This window comes from Elgaria multicarinata, chromosome 2 (genome assembly GCF_023053635.1).
Source record: "Elgaria multicarinata webbii isolate HBS135686 ecotype San Diego chromosome 2, rElgMul1.1.pri, whole genome shotgun sequence".
In the NCBI taxonomy this organism is placed as follows: Eukaryota; Metazoa; Chordata; class Lepidosauria; order Squamata; family Anguidae; genus Elgaria; species Elgaria multicarinata.
In genome coordinates, this window is record NC_086172.1 from 166,196,280 (window position 1) to 166,217,450 (window position 21,171).

Genomic DNA, 21,171 nt, shown 5'->3' on the forward strand with positions numbered 1-21,171 from the left:
GGGAAATAAAGCACTCTTAAAGTAATTTAAATGTTATGTTATGTAGAAACTGTATTGGAATACTAGTAAAAATTTAAAGACAATAGTATGTAGTTCACTTATGTTGTTAAATTGAAGGGGGGGAAACAGATACTGAAATCTGTTGACACACTAATTCATTTTAGCAACCCAAAGGCATTCACTCATCTATTTCAACTTAAACATCTTGTACAATCATCAAATGTCTGTACTGTACATAATCATTCTGAATCAACTGTTTGTTGTTTTCATTCCTCGAAACTTACAAATCAATGACATAAATGTTTTTCTTGGTAGAAAAATGGGGTACAAACCAAATAAATAATCTGAAAACCATGAATTATAACTTTCAAACTGCCAAGCTTGCCTAATATTGCATTTGCAATTGGCAAACATTCATTGTTACTAACTACCTTACGATATGGAAAATTTCCTGTGGAAAGGTAAAGCACCTCACTACCAAGCAACATCCAACTTTGTAACACCCAGTTTTGTAAACAGCCCAGAGAGCTTTGGCTAATGAGATATAGAAATGTAATATAAATGAATGAATGGGTTTTGCAAGAACGCCAAGAGAAGCATCAGTGTCTGTTGCCACATCCCACATGGTCCACACTCATCTATCTCTGAAAGATCCTAAGGATCTGGGATGCAACAATGCCATTCCCTAGTTCCTAGCAGCAGATCACCAAAAAGAACTGACCTGCATGCCTAAATAATTTATGCTGTGCTATAATGGAAGAAGCCTAGGCAAATAAACGCATAACATAGCAAGGAAACTAATGCCATTGAAACCAAGACTCTATATGAAAGTTATTGAAAACTAAGCAACTTAGGTTTCATTATGGTCAGGTTGCTACCACAGAACCACAGCAAATGAAGTTTGGAAGTGTGAGAAAATCCAACAGATTTTAAAATGCTAGAAGAGTTTGCCTGTTTAAAGCATACAACATCCATTGATATCAGACACTGACTTCGTATAATAATAAATAAAAAAAACCCCACAAAACAGTGAATTAGTACACATTGACATTTCAGTTGTGAATGTAATACTCTATGAAAAAAGGAATACTAGCGGTTCACATCCTTGAGCAGTCTGGCTGGCTAAACAAAACTAGCGATATAGAAACTCATTTGGCCATAGCCCGATGGTGAAGCACATGGTTTGCATGCAGAAAGTCCCAGGTCCAATCTCTGGCATCTCTAGGCAAAACTAAAAAAGACCCCACTCTAAAACCCTGGAGAGCTGCTGCCTGTCAGTGTAGACAATAATGAGCTAGATGGATCAATATAAAGCAGTTTCCTATGTTCCTGTTCTCTCATGGTGCCACTTTGTTATCCATTCAGTGACCCCAAGGAGCTCTTTTTCTTGTGGGATGAAAAATAATGGGGGGAATTACATTTTGTATTCATTTGGGGGGTATTAATTTGGGGTGTGTGTGTGCTGGCAATGGACTGAATGCATGCCATTTGTCCTGTGCATTTCCACCCAAATTCTTTATTTGTTGCTGTCTCCCAGTAGTAGCTCAGAAACATGTCCATGCGGACTTTTCAGAATTGAGAACCCTTTGGTATTCTAAATAGCCACCAGAACACCAATGCTGGAGAGGTTACCAAAAAATTACTGATCTCACTTCCAGTAATGGTATTGTCAAGTTTTGAGTGTAAGGGCTATAGATAAATGTGTGATCTCATCTTAGTTCAATTACATTTTTCTTGGAAAGTTTCCCTAGTAAGCCAGCTAAGCATTTATCACAAAGAAAACTGTCCAGCTTCAGCTTTTTGTAAGAGGACAACATGAAGCAGCTATATTTCCAAACACGCTTCATTAACACTATCTATAGCTTTATAGTCAGTGATGGAGCGCTCAGATGTAGACAAAAGAAAGTATTTCTGGACAATAAATATTTCAAGAGTAGCATGAACTCAATGAGGATTTCCCCTTCTATGAGTCGCACTATGCGTTAAAACATCTTTGCTTTAAAGTGAAAAATTGTATAATTTGTGTCTTTCCCTCTTAAAACCAATAGGAATATCTGTGCACAAGGTTTACAAGAGCTTGAGAGGGTGGAGGGTGAAGTTAAAAGCAGGGCACATCCACCCCTCTTCCCCTCCCTAAGAAATAATCTATTATCTTCTACCAGCTGTCACCCACTTTAGTCTTTACCAGATGAGCATTTCTGCAGCAGCCCCAGAGACCTAAAGGGTAGAATTATACTGCATTTCTCCTCAATGCTTTCATTTTAACATATATTTTGCAGGTATTAAAACCCACCTCTAGAGTTAAAAACAGCCCTTGCAAAGTGAAAGTGCATACAATTTAGAGATTTATAATTTTAGAAAATTGAACTGATTTATTAAAACATCCACAACAGATAAGATGCTAAGGAACAGGTTTACTGTTCTCAAATAACTGAAACCTGAAGGTAAATAATCAACAAAATAAATGCATCTAGCCATCAGAGAAGGGATAGGGGAGAAATCAATTTGGCTTGCACTTTAGCACCGACCAACATAACTCACACTTCTCAAACTAATATGCAAACTGGAATGCAATTATCCTTCAGTTTTTTAGAATGCAGTTCTCCAACCCAAAAATTGCATACAAAAATGTGCACGCTTGGAGAATTGCGCACAAAAATGACTGAATTTTTGTGCAGAGTTTTAAAAGTTGCAAACTGATGTGGAAATGGGATGCAAAGAACTTGTGCTTTATAAAGTTTGGAAGTTGTAGAAACTGGAACAGTCAAATCTGCCCATCCCTACATCTGACACGGTTAGAGAGATCTTCTGAAAGTTCTAGTATGAAATTGTTCTTAAACCCCAGAATTTGTACAAATGACATAGAGTAAATCAAAGTAATTGTCCGCTCATGTAACACTGGATATCACCCAAGGAACAAAGCACTGCAACAAGTACTTCCTGTTATTCTATGCCCTTGTTCTACATACAAGCAAGAAAAGACAAGGAGTAGAGTACTGTAGGAAGCATTTTCTGTAACTTCCAGTAAGATAGATTATATTGCACCCACTCCACCTGTGATCTGGAAAAAAAAGAGTATACTGACTTATGCAAACCTGGAATTAGACAACAGCACTCCCTTTAAAATTCCTAGATCCAATGAAAACATTGCATTCATCCACTGACTGGATAAATGCACATTCTAGTCTGAGAAGTTAAATTTATTGATGCCCGAAACAACTGAGCTCTAGAAATGTTCGTCATGGAACCGATCGGAGGGGGGGGGGCAGAATTTAGCCCTAAGTGGTGTCACTCAGGACATAGTGCAAGATGGGGGTGTTGTCGAACCAATGGAAATCAGGGACCTCTTTAGCACAGCTTTCCCTCAATCCATTTATTAACAGTGGGTAAGATCCAAAATTCCTGTGAGCAGAATTATATTCTCAAGATGCTCCTGTTGGAGAACCAGGGAGGCAATTTTCACTGATTCCTGGTTTCCCTTACAATCCCTGAAAAATTGTTCTGGCGACTTGGGGACCCTCTGGAACAGTATGGGGCACTGTTGAGGACAAAAATTTACAACCCCTTACTCAGTCCAGTAGATCCAACCCAGTACATTTGGAAGAAATTTGTTACATGACAGCAGCAAGACTGTTATTTGCACAGAGCTGGAAAGATCCAGCAATACCGACAATGGATGAATGGATGCTGAAGATGTTGGAACTTGCAGAGATGGCAAAACTTACAGTGATAATGAGAGAAAGGTCAACAACCATGTTTATGTTGGAATGGAAACCTTTGATAGAATATTTGAAAGAGACAGAGAAAAATGATGTATTTGTTTGTGGATTTTAGTATTAAGATGGGGAAAGGAAGGAAAGAAGCATAACTCTGTGAATCCAATGTATGAGAATTGGGTGGACATGTAAAGGGTAATTAAGAAAATAAGGGACATTTCTGGCATGAAGAGGGCAATAGAAAACATTATATTCTAACCTCACCCTTAAATGTTTTTTAGTGTAAGTGTAGTTGTGATATGTATCCTTGTTTGTATGTATTATGTATGTTTTTTTCCCTTTAATTTTAAGCCCCCCCCCAAAAAAAAAACCTGGAGCATGCATAAGATTGCACGGTAAAGTTCTGCATAGTTTATGATTCATGCTAGAGTTGAAAGCTACTTTTCTTCATGCTGACAGAAAAGTACTTTTTTTAAAAAATATTTATTTATTAAACTCTATTTAACAAAGCAGTTTTAAAAAAGTTAAAAATATATATAAAAACATACAAGTCAGCGTTTCTAATAAATACACAAACACAATTTCTGTAGATGCCGAACCGAGCTTGTTTCCTTCAATTTACTGTGGTCAGAGGAAGATTTGTTAAACCAGAGTTGGATGCCACATCTGTACCATTGATGTAATTGAGAAAAGGAGACCATATTTCATTGAATGGGTCATAGCTAAGTTGGCCCGACGAGACTCTGCGGTGGTAGGTTAATTTTTCAGAGCAGGCTATATCCCACACTTTCCCTTTCCATCCAGTGAGTGTAGGGCCCTTCGGATCCTTCCAGTGTTCGGCGATTTCTAAACGAGCTGCCGTAAGGAGGATAAATACCAATTCTTTATGGGTAAGGGAGGGGTTTAGAGCATTGGGCAGGGACAGCAGGGCCAGGCTTGGTGGGTCCCCGATTTTGTAAATTTTGTCCTCAACAGTGTCCCATACTGTTCCAGAGGGTCCCCAATTCTCTTTTTTTTTATGGTAATAATTTTTTTTATTTTTCCAACAACATCTAACAGACATCACATACATAATACATACTTGAGCCTAGCCAGAACCAAGTATGTATTATGTATGTGATGTCTGTTAGATGTTGTTGGAAAAATAAAAAAAAATTATTACCATTAAAAAAAAAGAGAATTGGGGACCCTCTGGAACAGTATGGGACACTGTTGAGGACAAAACTTACAACCCCTTACTCAGTCCAGTAGATCCAACCCAGTACATTTGGAAGAAATTTGTTACATTACAGGAATAATCTCACTGTACATAACAAAATTGACACTGCAGATACAACATATATGCTCATATGCTTTTGGGTGTGTAATAATTTAATCATAAGAAGTATTTCCTCCTCTGTTTGTCTCATTGCATGGTTAACCAATACCTGTAAGAATACAATTAAGAAATTACTTCAATGAAATATGAATTTCAGAGAGGATGATATGACTTAATATTCTTTCTCAGTATAAGATGGAAATTCGTAAGAGACCTAACATATGAGAAAGATGACATTTATGTATCTGTAGCAAAGATTTATATAAGGAATTCTGTCTCCCTGCAAGAGGGTTTCTTTTTAATCTGGACATGATTGGCCAAACTGGTTTCCAATGGTCTATCCATCACCATAAACAGCAAGTGATTCAGTATTTCATCATAAATCAGATATTGCAGGAGAACAATTTCAGTGATTGTTCAGATCAACTCACTTTATAAAGAGCAGGACTTTAATATTAGGCTGTTAATACGTTTTGTAGCAAAGTGCCTTCAAGCTTCTTGTGAAATGAAATTGATATAAACATTGTTGCATCCTAACACTCTCTCAATTCCACCCACCCAATTTTTGTGTCCTTTCCTTCTTGGGCAACTTAATACTTCCCTCCTTAGTCCAGCCCATGATATCTAGAAATCAATGAATCTGGAGCACTGCGAAATGTGCTTCTCCCCTTACAATCTACTTTGCCTCCTGCATTTCCTCTGCACCAGCATGGACTCAGCCACTTCAGCTACACAGCATTAGGAACTAGGTATCACCTTTCCTGTACTTTCCACTGTTCTTTTCTCAACATACCAAATCTAGACATCAGCCCTACAAATATCCCTTCATATTAGAAAATTTGCTTTCCTACCTTCCTACTATAGTAATCATCTTCATCTCCTTCTCTCCTACAAGATAGTCTGAATGCCAACTGAATTCTTTTAAACATGTTTATTTTTATTACCGGTAAATAATATAATTTACATTAAACACACACAAAGCTTAATCCAGTCTTTCTAAACTGTCTTTCAGATCCAAAAAAAGGATACAAACAGAAACCATTTCTGGAAATAATAATTAAATCCTGCTTGTCTATTTCTGAAATGGGTCATTTATTTGTTAAGCTATGCTATTTCAAGGGCCCCTTTAGCAAGTCTGTGACCTTAGCTAGACCTACCTGATAGCCTGTAACGGAGGAGAGGAGGAGGGAAGATCTCGCGTTGTGTTTAATGTGAGATCCCTCTTTTGTTTACATGCGAGGCGCGACCTCAGAAGGAGAGGCGTCGTGCCCGCCATTTTTTATTTCTTAAAGGGGAAGCAGCACACGAACACTCGTACGCTAAAGATTATTATTATTATTTATTTATTTATTTATATAGCACCATCAATGTACATGGTGCTGTACAGAGTAAAACAGTAAATAGCAAGACCCTGCCGCATAGGCTTACATTCTAATAAGTTGTTTTTTAATTTAAATATTTTCCCCACTCCCCCCACCCTGCCCCCGATGGGTGCAGCTCCCGGCTCCTCATGAGGAATTGTGCGGAGCCGGGTCAACCCACAGCACCCAGCCACATGTTCTGCGGTCTTGGGCTCAGCCTGGGACTGCTGAAAAACCGGGGCCAAAGGGGAGGGTGAGATCTCAGGGCAAGGGAGGGATCATCCCTCCCTGATCCCAGGATCCCCTGTGCGCCATGTGGACGCACAGAGACGATCCCGGGTATCACCCCGGGATTTTGCCCGGTCTAGCTAAGGCCTCTGATAGCTGGGAAAGGAGATGTCCAAACGCCAGCACAGTGTGGCAAAGAAGGAGACTGCCAACCACCATTCTATCTGCTAAGGGCCAGCAAGCAGATCTATTTCAAGTGGTGAAGGGTCTACTGAATGTCTTGGAGCAATTGCATTTTGCAGATAAAATTGTGATGCCAACTTGGACATAACATTTCAACTGAGTCAGAGACGAATGAGCTAGGACACTGCCTGGTCCTGCTGATATGGATTCTTTTCCCCTTGTGCAACCTGAGGATGTAGACAAACTTCTTGGAGGATAAAGGCTTACCACATGTAGCCTAGAACTTTCCCATCTTGGCTCAAAAAAAGAAAAGAAAATGGTAGACCCACCCACCACCAGTCTGTGGTAACTGTCACCCTAACTAATCTTACATTTCTGAGCAAAAGACCAGAGCAGATGGTAGCCTCTCAAAAACAGACACAGTTTTGGGATAGATGAGGGTGAACAAGCTGAAGCGAAATCCAGACAAAGCAGGAGTACTTTGGGTGGGAAATTCTGCTGATTTGGATATAGGATTCAACAGGGTTGCATTCCCCTTAAGAAACTAGTTCATACCTTGGGAGTCTGTCTGGACTTGTTGCTGACTGTGGAAGCATATGTGGCAGTAATAGCCAGGAATGTTTTTTACCAACTTTGCAGCACTCCTTCACATAATGTCTTATACCAGGGGTAGGAAACGTACATCAGCTTATACCAGGGGTGGAAAACGTACATCAGATTTGACCCTATATAGGGAAAGTGGACTTGCCCTCAGTTATGCATGCACTATTAATTCCAGAATGCAACACACTTATGTGGAGCTTCCTTTGAAGACAACTCAGAAATTTCAGCTGGTAAAAAAACACAGCCACTCAAGTCCTCACTGGGCCTAGACAATCAGATCACATTACAACAATCTGTACTAGCTGCACTGGTTGCTAATGTGTTTCCTGGCCTAATATGATCTTTAAAGCCCTAAACAGTTTGGGTCCATCTTATTTGAGGGGCTGCCTACACCCATATGGACCTGCCTGTGTGTTTAGACCCTGCTTGCAGGACCATCACCAAGATCAATAAGGGTGGCAGGCATTAGAGACAGGGCCCTCCCAGTGATAGCCCCTATGATATCCCCTTGTAAAAGAAATATGGCTGGCCCCAGTCACTGGAATCATTGGAGCACTGACCTAAACAAGGTAATGGTTAAGTTTCTGCCTTGGTCCTGAAATACGTAAGACAACAAGGTGTTACGCAGGAATCATCAAATGACCACCTTCAACACTATCCCAACTCCTTAATCATAGAATCATAGAATAGCAGAATTGGAAGGGGCCTACAAGGCCATCGAGTCCAACCCCCTGCTCAATGCAGGAATCTACCCTAAAGCATCCCTGACAGATGGCTGTCCAGCTGCCTCTTGAAGGCCTCTAGTGTGGGAGAGCCCACAACCTCACCAGGCAACTGATTCCATTGTCTACTGCTCTAACAGTCAGGAAGTTTTTCCTGATGTCCAGCTGGAATCTGGCTTCCTGTAACTTGAGCTCGTTATTCCGTGTCCTGCACTCTGGGAGGATCGAGAAGAGATCCTGGCCCTCCTCTGTGTGACAACCTTTTAAGTATTTGAAGAGTGCTATCATGTCTCCCCTCAATCTTCTCTTCTCCAGGCTAAACATGCCCAGTTCTTTCAGTCTCTTTTCATAGGGCTTTGTTTCCAGACCCCTGATCATGCTCCAGCTTGTCTGCGTCCTTCTTGAATTGTGGAGCCCAGAACTGGATGCAATACTCTAGATGAGGCCTAACCAAGGCCGAATAGAGAGGAACCAGTACCTCACGTGATTTGGAAGCTATACTTCTATTAATGCAGCCCAAAATAGCATTGGCCTTTCTTGCACCCATATCGCACTGTTGGCTCATATTCAGCTTACGATCTACAACAATTCCAAGATCTTTCTCGTTTGTAGTATTGCTGAGCCAAGTGTCCCCCATCTTGTAACTGTGCCTTTGGTTTCTATTTCCTAAATGTAGAACTTGGCATTTATCCCTATTAAATTTCATTCTGTTGTTTTCAGCCCAGCACTCCAGCCTATCAAGATCACTTTGAAGTTTGTTTCTGTCTTCCAGGGTATTAGCTATCCCACCCAATTTGGTGTCATCTGCAAATTTGATAAGCGTTCCCTGCACCTCCTCGTCCAAATCATTAATAAAAATGTTGAAGAGCACTGGGCCCAAGACTGAGCCCTGCGGTACCCCACTCGTTGCCTCTCCCCAGTTTGAGAAGGTTCCATTGATAAGTACTCTTTGAGTCCCATTCTGAAGCCAACTGCAAATCCACCTAATAGTTGTTCCATCTAGCCCACTTTTAGCTAGTTTGTTAATCAGAATATCACGGGGCACTTTGTCAAAAGCTTTGCTGAAGTCAAGATATATGACATCCACAGCATTCCCACAGTCCACAAGGGAGGTTACCCGATCAAAAAATGAGATCAAATTAGTCTGACAGGACTTGTTCCTGACAAATCCATATTGGCTTCTAGTGATCACCGCATTGATTTCAAGGTGTTTACAGATTGACTTCTTTATAATCTGCTCCAGAATTTTCCCAGGGATGGATGTCAGGCTGACTGGTCTATAGTTCCCAGGTTCCTCCTTTTTGATGATAGGGACAACGTTAGCCCTCCCTCCAGTCGGCCGGCAATTCACCCGTCTTCCATGATTTTGCAAAGATAATAGACAAAGGTTCTGAGAGTTCTTCCGCTAGTTCCTTCATTACTCTAGGATGCAGTTCATCGGGCCCTGGAGATTTGAACCCATTCAAGGAAATTAGGTGTTCTTTGACCATTTGTTTATCAATCTCAAATTGCAATCCTGCCCCCTCAACTTCTGCTTCACTTTCTCCAGGGGGGTCATAGACCCGCTTTTGGGAGAAGACTGAGGCAAAGTAGGAATTGAGCACTTCAGCCTTTTCTTTGTCATCTGTTATCAATTTGCCATCCTCATTAAGCAGTTGAACCACCATTTCTTTCCTCTGTCTTTTACTACTCATGTATCTGAAGAAAGCCTTTTTATTGCTTTTAGCATCCCTCGCTAATCTCAGCTCATTCTCAGCTTTAGCCTTCCTGACACCATTTCGGCACTTCTGTGCCATCTGTCTGTACTCTTCTTTTGTAGCCTGGCCTTCCTTCCACTTCCTATATGTATCCTTTTTTGTTTTCAGGTCATCTCTAAGTTTTTTGTGGAGCCACATTGGTTTCCTCTGCTGTCTTCTATCTTTTCTCCTTGTTGGAATTGTTTGTAACTGTGCCTTTAAAATTTCATTTTTTAAATACTCCCACCCATCCTGCACTCCTTTTCTCATTAGGCTCACTTGCCTTACTTATCATAGTTCTGAGTTTATTAAAATCAGCTTTCCTAAAATCCAGAGTACGTATATGGCTACGCTCAACTTTTGTCTCCTTCATCATCAAGAATTCAAGTATGACGTGGTCACTTTCCCCCAGAGTTCCCGTAACTGCCACTTTATCCACTAAGTCATCCCTATTGGTCAATATCAAGTCAAGGATTGCCGATCCTCTAGTTCCTTCCTCCACTTTCTGTAGGAGAAAGTTATCACCCACACATGTCAGGAATTTCTTGGAAGGGACGCTTTTGACTAATCACTTGACTATGTTTTGAATTCTACACCACACTTTAAGGAGCCACTCATGAATGATTAGACTCTTGTCGTCATCTCACATTTTCCAGATATGAGACAAATCCTAAAAGATATAGCTTAGGAAAGTTATAAAATATTCCTTAGTAGTAACTAATATTGTAATAATCTAGTACAACCTTCCAAAACATCTGAAGGCTGCCAGGTTGGGGAAAGCTAATCTAGCAGTTTGCATACAAGTCTTTGACCAAAGGGGATAATACTTCTCATACTAAAAGGATGAATAGATGAAAAGGCAGAAGTCAAACTCAAGGGATGATGTAAAGATGTCCAACTACTATGGGGTGAACCACGATCATTTATGTTCCTGTGTTAATTACTACAATCCTGCATCTCACATTTTGATTTTTACTCACATGTCCTATAATTAGCATAGCAGCTCTATATTGGGAGCAATTTTTTAGATACTAGCTTCATTTGAAGATTTTAATACAAGGAAAGACTTGAGGGACATAGCAGAGGAGACAATGGACAGCACACAGAAGTGAAGATACAGAATACAATGAAGGGAAATGGCTAAAAGGATGTAGATTTGATAGGACAAAAGAGGGGGAAAGAGCATAATTACGGAACAGCCAAAGCAGTGAGAAATCAGGAGAATGAAAGACCTGTAATGAAAACAAAAGAAACATAAGCTATGTTTCAATAGACTATAAACAGGATGGATAAACATTTTAACTAAAGTTCAAATGGGATTTTTGTTTTAATTTCAGTGTATTAAGTGTCCCTTAATACACTTTAAGGGACACTTTAAAGTGTCCCTTAAACACTTTTTTAAGTGTTGGGGGTTGTGTGAAGGTTAAATAACACCCACATAACCCAACAACAAATCAAGGGCTATGCAAGGATTTTTAAATCAGCTAAGTAGCATGCTTATTCAGGAAATATACAAGTTGTATATACTTGTTTTTATGCTTTTCATGGTTTTAATTTTTGTGAACCGCCCAGAGAGCTTTGGCTATTGGGCAGTATTAAAATGTAATAAATAAATAAATAAATTCACCCTGAATCACACATATAATCCATTTTATTCTGTTCTGAGCAAGTTAATTTTATGGAAATTCCAGAGCATCACAGACTCTTAACACACTTTAAGCTAAGATGGAACAATAAAAGATGTTTATGGCTTGTTATTGGATTAACCACGGGATTGTTTGGCCCCTAAACAACCCAAAGCTCTGGGTTCATATGTCACGGTCAACAACCTACAAATGGCCCAATTAAAGGCTGTTGATTAAAAGAAGAAGTGGCTGGCACACTGAAGGTAGCATGCCTGCTCTCTCCCACTCATTCCTGACAGCCCACAGGTTAAAAAAATGTTGCTTACATGTGAACTGACCTATTGTGTTCCGCCCTGAGATAAAATTATATGAAGCGGGTTAGAAATACTGTAATAAATAAATAAATAAATAAATATTAGCATTCCGTTTCTCTGAAGTGATAAAAAAATACCCACATCTGAACTGGTAGCAGTTTTCCAAAGCCCTCAAGCAGAAGTCCTTCCCAGCCCTCCTTCTTGAGAATCCTTTAGCAGTACAATACCAAAGACTAAACCTGAAACCTAATTGCAAAGTGTGCACTCTTTCACAAAACTATGGCCCTTCCCCATTTGAAATATCTGGGGGTGGGATGGGAAGCAATTTTGAAGTAGCATTCACAAACCTACAACAGCAAACATTGGCATTAACATGTGAATTAATGTTCAAGTATTTGCTCATTTTGCCAGAGAGCAATTTACGTTACATACATGTGTACCATAAGACAAAGTAAAAAAGTTGTTTAGAAATGCATCACTTAAGAGACAGAAGGCATTTTGTCAAAATATGAAGCCTTTCACCAATAGCTGCAAACAGCGATTTGATTTTTGTAGTGTTTTTTCTGAAGAAAATGTTCAATTTCATAAGTTCATTAGTAACAATGAAAAGGATGCAAATTGCACATATAATATTAGGCAAGCTCAGCAGTTTCAAAGTTGTAAATGGGTTGTTGTCAGCATATCATGCATAATTCTTTGGGTTGCTTAACATCAATTTCAGTAATTTGTGGTACCTTTGTAGTTTTCCCCTTAAATTTAAATGACATACAATGCCTTTACATTTTTACAAGCTTTCCAATCAAAATTTCTACTTAATATAACATGTAAATCACATTAAGTTAATTATGTGATTATTTTCCTCAAATATTTCAGATCAAATACTTGCGGTGTATTGGGATGAAAAGTTATCATGGGGTATTTTTTTAAAGCTTTGTAGTTCACCAAATACAAATAGTAAAATAAACATGCTAAATAAGATCACTTTCTGATGCAAACTGTTCCCCCCCACCAAATTACCCTGTGCAAGTTAGCCTAATTTTCCAATTCAAAATTTTCTAGAAAAACTACATTGCTAGTTACTAAGAAGCATGTTGACAATGTTCAGGATGTTCAACAACCCAGCATTTCCTTGCTCCTTTCTAATTAGCACTAGAGGCCTAATAGGAGGTCTCAAGACACAGAAATAAGTTTGGCCTTTCTTAAGAGAAGTTCTTTTTTTTTAGATATTAGGAAAATAGTCTGAAATGTACTTATTTCTAACTGATTTTAAACATATCCAATTATATAACCCCTATAGCACCAGATGGTGGTTCACACATGCATTTCAATTATTTTAAAAATACTTTCAGTCTGATGTTATAGCTTGCTATACAAGGCAAACGTGGATAGAATTAGGTGGTAAGGGTCACTACATGGGTCACTGCACCACTTCAGACTTAAATCAGGGTGTTGCACCCATGCAACAATTCAGAACACTGTTAATTGCTCACCAGAACTTCTACTTTGTGGGGGGTTGGTTGGGGTTTTTTTTGCACAAACCATATGTAGACAGAGTCAGAGTGTGGCAAGATCAAAGGGGTGTGTGTGTGTCTATGAGTAAGCATGTGACAATACTAAGCACAATGTTACCCATATCAATAGGATCAGGCTGGATGAACAGACAGACACAAACCCCTCCTCATTGATAAAATGCTGTGATCACAAAATGTAAGTATTAACTTCAAAGCAGGAAAATTAAGTGCCAAGACCCATTACCCAAACAAATCATTGGATGCTTGCTACAATACAAAGCCTAAGACTTTGTAACAATCTAAGTGCTGGCAAAGCAGCATCTTTTTGCCTGCAATCACAGGATTCTGTCGCCAGTTTTAATAGGCAACTTAATAAAATTTTTGGAAGGCCAATATTTTGAACAAATGACTAAAATAGTTCACAACAGCAACTGATAGATCAAAAGCAATTAGGTCAATTCAATGGGCAAATATGGGCCATATACTTTTAACTTTATTAGAACAAAGATACTTCAACAAGCACTTTCAATTCTTTCAACATCTTCTATCATTCTAGACCCATGTTCAAGCCCTTGCAGGAGATTTAAAAAGAAAACAGACAGCCCAGATCGCAGGGAGGGGGTACTCCCTGGTTCTTGCAGCAAGCACAATAGAGTCCTGGGCGGCCCTAGGCAGTGAACATGATTCCTTGTGTTCCTGTAGTTAAAGGGTGGCAAATAGGAGGAACTTTACTATGCTGTGAGGATTGTCCCTCATTGCTGCAGGTGGGGGCGGCAGGGCAAAGAGACCTAACAATCTTGTCCTTGCTAACAAATGTCACCATAATTATTATTATTATTATTTATTTATATAGCACCATCAATGTACATGGTGCTGTACAGAGTAAAACAGTAAATAGCAAGACCCTGCCGCATAGGCTTACAATCTAATAAAATCATAGTAAAACAATAAGGAGGGGAAGAGAATGCAAACAGGTACAGGGTAGGGTAAGCGGCACTGGGTAGAGAAAAACTAACAGTAGAAAGTAACAGTAGAAGTCTGCACAACATCAAGTTTTAAAAGCTTTAGGAAAAAGAAAAGTCGCTGACACAATGGCATTCACAGAATATTTTGTTTGCAGTCAAATAGGCAATCAGTTGACAATGACTGGGTTCAGAAAATACGATAACCAATGGTGGTTTAAATAGTCAGTGGTTGGTTATTTAACCCACTATAAGTTATTGTGCTGTGTGGAGGGTTTTTTTAACCAATGGTTGGTTATTTGGTTGAAATAACCAACGTTGTGCAGTGTTGGCTATTTAAAACCACCATTGGTTATCGTGTTGTGTGAAGGGCATCATTGGTTATTTCCTAGGCCACCTTCGATTATTTCGTCAGACAGTCGCAAGGCAAGAGCAGTCAAAGCGGCAAGATAGATTTTCAGCAGCAACGGCTGATGGAATACTAGCAGAAGAACTGAGGAGAAAGAGAGAGCGGGGGATGAGTGAGTTAACTCAGCATGGACTAATAGTCAACTCTACATTAATCCTACTCCACACCACAGTTGATTATTATCATGCTATGTAGGGAGTACCCCCTAGATAAACAACTGTCGAGTTGATTATTACATCACCGTTGACTACTGTGTTGTCCAAACGCAGCCAATATTTGTCCAGTCAATTGACTAGCATGCCAGCTTTATCTGTCACATAATAAAAGCACTATAAACAAGTGTCCATTTTTTGTTTTTGTTTTTAAATACGATAGGATAGGGTAAGTTAGAGCTTATTCAATGCAATTATTTTTGCTGATGAACACAATATCTGCCTCAAGTCCTTAGGATGAGGTAGTCCAGTTGTGAATTAAAATTAATTGGCTTTCCTTTCACAAAGATGCAAAGCATTCACTAATGCTTTTTAAAACTGTGATAACTACTTTTGAAAGTAGTGTCTGTAAGCCATTTTTGTAACATTCATCAGACTCACTACAGCCACATTCGGACAATCAAGATCTTGGCATAATAAACCCAGATGTACATGAGCGACAAACAGCTGCATGCAGTTGCTTCACTTTTCCCTTTGTCAAAGTGGTGAAACAAGCCCGGAAGCACAGCTGATAAGAGATACCTGTGAACTGGGCAACAGAGTTAATGGCTTCCAAACAAGCCAGAATATGAAGCCATGCTTTAAATTTGGCTTCTATATCTCAGCTTTTTTGGAAACCACTAACCTTGCTTCCCAATTTAGATGTCACAGGAAGCTATCATTTATTCATTTTCATTTCTATACAGCCCAATAGCCAAAGCTCTCTGGGCGTTTCACAAAAATTAAGAACATGAAGAACCATAAGGATAAACTGTGGTTCCTGGCTTGTTTCATCATTTGTACAAAGATAGGGGGAAGTGTTTGCATGTGGATGCCTGAACTTCATGCTTATCTTAGATTATTAAGCCAAGATCTTGATGTCCAAACTGGGCTAAGAATCCACTGGGATCAGTTCCAGAAACATTCACCTCCGGAAATACACCTAACAATTTCCTCTGTCAACCAGTACATAACAGTGGTCTGCACAACAGTACAAATTATATCTTTATGCAACTGGCTTACACAAATATAAAGCGAGAATCCACTTTTACGGAGGTATATTCTGCATCTGCCACAAAACAACTAATCAATGCTCTGGATTTTTAAAGCAGATGTTGGGCAGTGTTTAATTATTCAGTTGGCAATCTTATTATTGACGTCAATAGATGACTCCAGGAAGTGAATCCTCTTAGTTGGTTAATGTATAACAAAGAGCAATGGTCCCTACAGAAATTGGGAGCCAGCTGTTCTCACATTTTAGCAAACATATTTCACTACCCACATTCACATGCAGCTCTTCCTAGGGTAGTTTTGCTACTTTTTAAGAGACTTCCAACAAAGAAGTCAAATCACAACCATCACCGGGGGGCGGGGGAGAATAATTTTTTAAGAGGCAATATGTATACATTTTAAATGTGATTTCCCCTTCCAACAACATTTTACTCTGTAGAAGTTAGTTGTCCTTCACAATAAATCCTGTTAAAAACAAACCAATACAATGTGAAACCACTTCAAATTTATTTTGGACAAGTCTATTTTTATAGGAACAGGTAAGCATTTCCAAACTCAAGAACAGTAACATCCAGCATTTGAGAACAGTATCTTAACCGACATATATTTCCACACTCGTTACAGGGTTGTGTCCCTTTCAAGGAGCATTTTTATATTAACAGTTTGTGTTGATTGATTGGTTGCATTTATATCCTGCCTTTTTTTCTTCCAAAGAACTCAAGACAGCATACATAATCCTCCTCCTCTCCATTTCTATCCTCACAACAACAACATTGTTCTTTCTACTATGTCAACCTGTTTAACTGCTGAATGCTCTTTATTGCCAGTGTGCTTAAAACTGCAAAGCTACCACAAAATAGAATTCTGTATATTTTGTATAATTTTTTTAATTTAAAAATTATCACAAAATATAATGAGGATTGTCCATAAATGACTTATTCCTTTGGGTATTTGTTCACAAACATGCCTAAAAGCAAATTCAACAGAACAAGACACCAAGTATGTTGAAACAGTGGAACTTGAGTGCTTGCTTCTCTTTTCCTCTCCTCCACCCATTCCAGGTAGAACAAGCTAAGAAAGGTCATGGGATTAGCTTGGCATCTCAGGCTAAGCTCAGCCTGGCACCAAGCCAAGGAGATTTTGGTGCCATATTTTCTACATACATTTTTATTTATCTTCATCTCCCCCCCCCCCCCCAACCTTACTCTCACACATTCTAAGCAGTGTAGTAATAAAAATACCATCTAAACACACAGTATCAAAACCTGGAAATGTGCTGAACTGAAAATAAAAAAAACACTTTGCTCAATTTCCACAATTTTGGCAGGTTTAGTCCACAGCATCTCAGAAGTAGAACATCCTTTAGAGTTGGCTTAGAGCATTGAGCAACCCCCATTTCAAATTCCCACCCAGTGTCATATCCCAATGAGGGGCCCTCTGAGTTGCTTCTCTTCACCCCCATCACTAATCTCATAGGACAGACAGGCTCATCCTTGTATCCAGGCAAGGCAGCTGAAGACATAACAGAAGAAATTACTTGCCATTGATTGCATGGAAACTCTTCCCACTTGGAGAGTCTGTCATCTGAGGAACAGAGTAAGACCATTGGTCCATTTAGTCCAGTATTGTCAGCACTGACTAGCAGCAGCTCTAAATGGTTTCAGGCAGGAATTCTTCCAGCCTTATCTGATTAAACCTAGGACCTTCTGCATGCAATGCATGTGCTCTACCAATGAGCTACAGGCCCTCAAATCTTGAGCCTCAAGATATGTAGTAAGTCCCTTACCATGCCCCCAGACTTGTTCAGAAATCCTGCAAATCACCTACTGTGCTGTCAGCTAACCTTGTGGCCTACTATTGCAGACAACCAGCTTGCACAGAGTTACGTCCACATGATATCAAAACCAGATACTAAGCAGCCACCATGAGTTCAACAAATCATGTGACCTGTGAAGATCTTGAAGAGTCAGGTAGTGCCACCAGATTGTAGTTTTACTTGAAAATACTGCATATCCGGTAAGTCGAAGTTTTTTTCTTCTCCCTAAACTAAGACTTAGACCAATACGAAGGACAAGATGCTTGGAAATTGCTGCACTCTCATCCCAACCCAAATGATGAACTAGGTTTGAAAGAGAAAAGCCCTTGAATATGTTGCATTATCCAGTAATGTAGCCACTGTGAAATCTAGGCCAAATATTACTCTAACAGCTGTCTCAAGCTTTAAATCAAGAAGCCCATTAGGTACAACAGTTTAACCCCCAAGGCTAAATGCTAGCAAATGCTATCCCTACCAAATAGGTGCAAAAGGTGAATGAGTAACCAAAATGATTAGTAGCTCCCCTGTAAGGAAAGTTTATATTGGGATATTTGGTTTAGGAAAAGAGGCAAGTAAGGGGGATAAAACAGAGGTCCATAAAATTATGCATGGTGTGAAGAAAAAGGATAGAAAGATGTTTTTTCTCCAATAAAGCTGAATGGTGGGAGATTCAGGCCAGACACAAGAAAGTACTTCACATAATGTATATTTAAAATATGGAATTCACTACCAATGATGTAGCTATGGACCCCAACTTAGATAGATTTAAAGGGGGATTAGACAAATTCATGGAGGCTAAGGCTATTAACGGCTACAAGACATGATGGCTATATGTTACCTCTGAATTACCAGCTGCTGTTCCACAGCAGAGAGCTATTGCCCTTATGTCTTGCTTTTGGACTTTCTATAGGTATCTGCCATGGGAAACAGAATGCTGCATAGATCTTTGATCTGATCCAGCAAGGGTTCTTATGCTCCCAAATTAAGGAATCAACTCATGTTGTAAACAGTAGTTAGATCCGTTCTTCTCTCGAAAACCCTTATCTAGGATGTGTGGAAAGAAAAAAACATTCACTTAGACTACCAATATTAATCTAGTCCTCAACTTGCCCTAAATCTCATCCAACAGCCCTCCTGACTCTGATATGTTAGAATCAGGTTATTCTCCCCTCCACACCTACATTATTGGCCAGAGTGACAGTCTGAACTGTCATCTTCAGGAAGTGAACAGCTCCTTCCCTCAGCCACTAATGTAAAAATGCCTGCTCTTCACCATCAGTGTGGTATAGCGCCTAGATTGGGGAGGCCTGAGTTCAAGTCCCCATTTGGCCATGAAACTTATTGGGTGACTTTGGGCCTGTAATAACTCTCAACCTATCCTACCTCACAAAGTTGTTGTGAGAATAAAATGGAGCGGAGGACAATCATGAACACTGCCTTATGCTTCTTGGAGGGAAAGGCAGGATATATATGTAACAAATAAACAAATAAATATTCAATGCAGATATTGCTGCCTCTGCTATGTAATAGCCTGAAGTATTAATTAGCTCCAATACATTTTTTTGCCCAAATTACTGCCAATGTGTTGTATTATCACAAACATGCTAAGATACATCTTTACTAGATTTTGCTCATCTTCCCCTTCTGGGACCATGGCATGCGTCAGTCCTTGCTCTTGCCTAGGCCAAGAATTCCCGCCTCCACACCCCAGCAACGTTCCTGCTCTGATCTTGTATAAGCAACATTATCTTTCTTCCACATCCTTGCTGCTTCCCCTACATGAGTCAATGCTCTCCCTACCCTACCCCACCCCACCACCAATGCTAACTGAACTTTCCTTGCCTCATTACAAGCCACACAGGCTGACAAACCCATTACCAGATAAAGCTCACTGATTGGGGGCCCTTACTTCAAGGCTGGCCAAAATCTACCCATCTTTGTTAAAATATTCTACCCATCATCTCCTGGATAATGCTACCCCTCTGACCTGCCTTCTCTCATTCCAGGCTCCAGAGGTGCTGCCAGCCTTCAACTGATGCTAATCCCATTTCCACACCTATAAGTTATCATACTTACTAATTAGGAAATGCTCCCATGTGATCTAGTTCCCTACCTAGATCATATGCCTGCTCTCCTTTCCTCTACCTATTACAAGCCTTATAATTCAAAGCAACCTCTCACTTACTAAACATCACTAAGCATCCTTTCCTTCACTCTCATTGTTGTCATCACTCCCAGAGTCTCATAGTGGAGTTCTAATCGATAGGCCGTGCTACTCCCTCCCCACCAATACCTATGATGGGTTCCCTACAGCCACCACAAAAGCAATCACTCTCCCTACTCAAGTCATTGTTACCACCCAACCAGTCACCATACAGGCCCTGTGTTTTTAGTTTAGTCCCCAAAAGACTCACACTACCCCCCACCACGTTCATCCGGCAACACTACCCACCTCCCAACCTAGCATCCTTGCCCACCAGCACTTAACTATCCAGCAACATTATAACCCCCTTCCCCCAAATACTAGGACTACCTTGCTCAACCTGAACTGACAGATCTACACATACACCCGCCTGCAGATAATTTGGGGCTACTTTCCTCTCAATCTCAGCCTCTCATAAACAGGCGGCCTCTCTCTCTCTCTCTCCATTCGAGCAACACACCCGAGAGCTTCCCACCAGCTCAATAACAGATTCAGAGCCCAATCCTGCGCATGCCTACTCGGAAGTAAGCCGCCGCCACCCATCGTCCCGCGTTCAATGGGGCTGAACTCCTAGCTTGAGCGTGCGCAGGGAGGCACCTTGATCCGGTTATATCAAGCCGCCTTTCCAGCACCGCTTCGCTCGCTCCCCCCACCCCCGTTCCCGGTTCTCACCCCACTCGAGGAAGTCGGAGACGAGCCTGTCCCTCCGGAGGGGCGAGTCGCGGCTGAACTCGGTGTAGAGGCCGACCAGGAGGTCCAGCAGCGCCTCCACGCTCAGGACGCTCTCGTTGCGCCGGGGCCCGTCCACCAGCAGCTGCTCCAGCTTCTTCAGGCGCACCTTGGCCGACATGGTGGCGGCTGAGGCAGGCGGGCGGGCGAGCGGCGCAGTTAGTCCGTCCAGGCAGGGGGAGAGGCCGAGGCGGAGAGAAGCCGGAGAGGGAATAAAAGAGGGAGGGAGGGAGGGAGGGAAGAGGCGCCGCCTCAGGCTCTGGGAAGCAACGGCGGCATCCGCCTGCCCGGCCGCTCCGCCCTCAGTGCTCTCCGGTGAGCGACGAAGAAGTGCCCCGGGCCCGGCTGGAGTAGTAGCGAGGGCAGCTTCGCCTCCGCGCTACGCCCGCATTTCGTGAGGCCTCCCCGAGCGGCGGCAGCGGCGGCAGCAGCTCCTCCGGGCTCGGCTCCAGGCCCGGCTGGTCCATGGGCCGGTCCCTCCCCTTCGGACCCGCCCTCTCGCTTCGCCTGGCAACGGCTGAGGAAAAGACGGA

The 21,171-nt window shown here is 40.9% G+C and overlaps 1 protein-coding gene across 4 annotated transcripts in view; it reads right to left on the minus strand.

Annotated features, from left to right (window-relative positions):
- Window positions 1-20,831, minus strand: part of CDC42BPB (CDC42 binding protein kinase beta) — a 127,518-nt gene extending 106,687 nt beyond the window's left edge. For 3 of the 4 annotated variants that reach the window (XM_063118079.1, XM_063118078.1, XM_063118080.1), the window contains exon 1: window positions 20,582-20,824. In XM_063118079.1, the coding sequence (XP_062974149.1) occupies window positions 20,582-20,759 (178 nt within the window). In that variant the 5' untranslated portion in view covers window positions 20,760-20,824. Of the gene's footprint in view, window positions 1-20,581 lie in introns of all 4 variants that reach the window. The other variant, XM_063118081.1, reaches the window with a different exon arrangement.
- Between the last annotated feature and the right edge of the window lie 340 nt (window positions 20,832-21,171).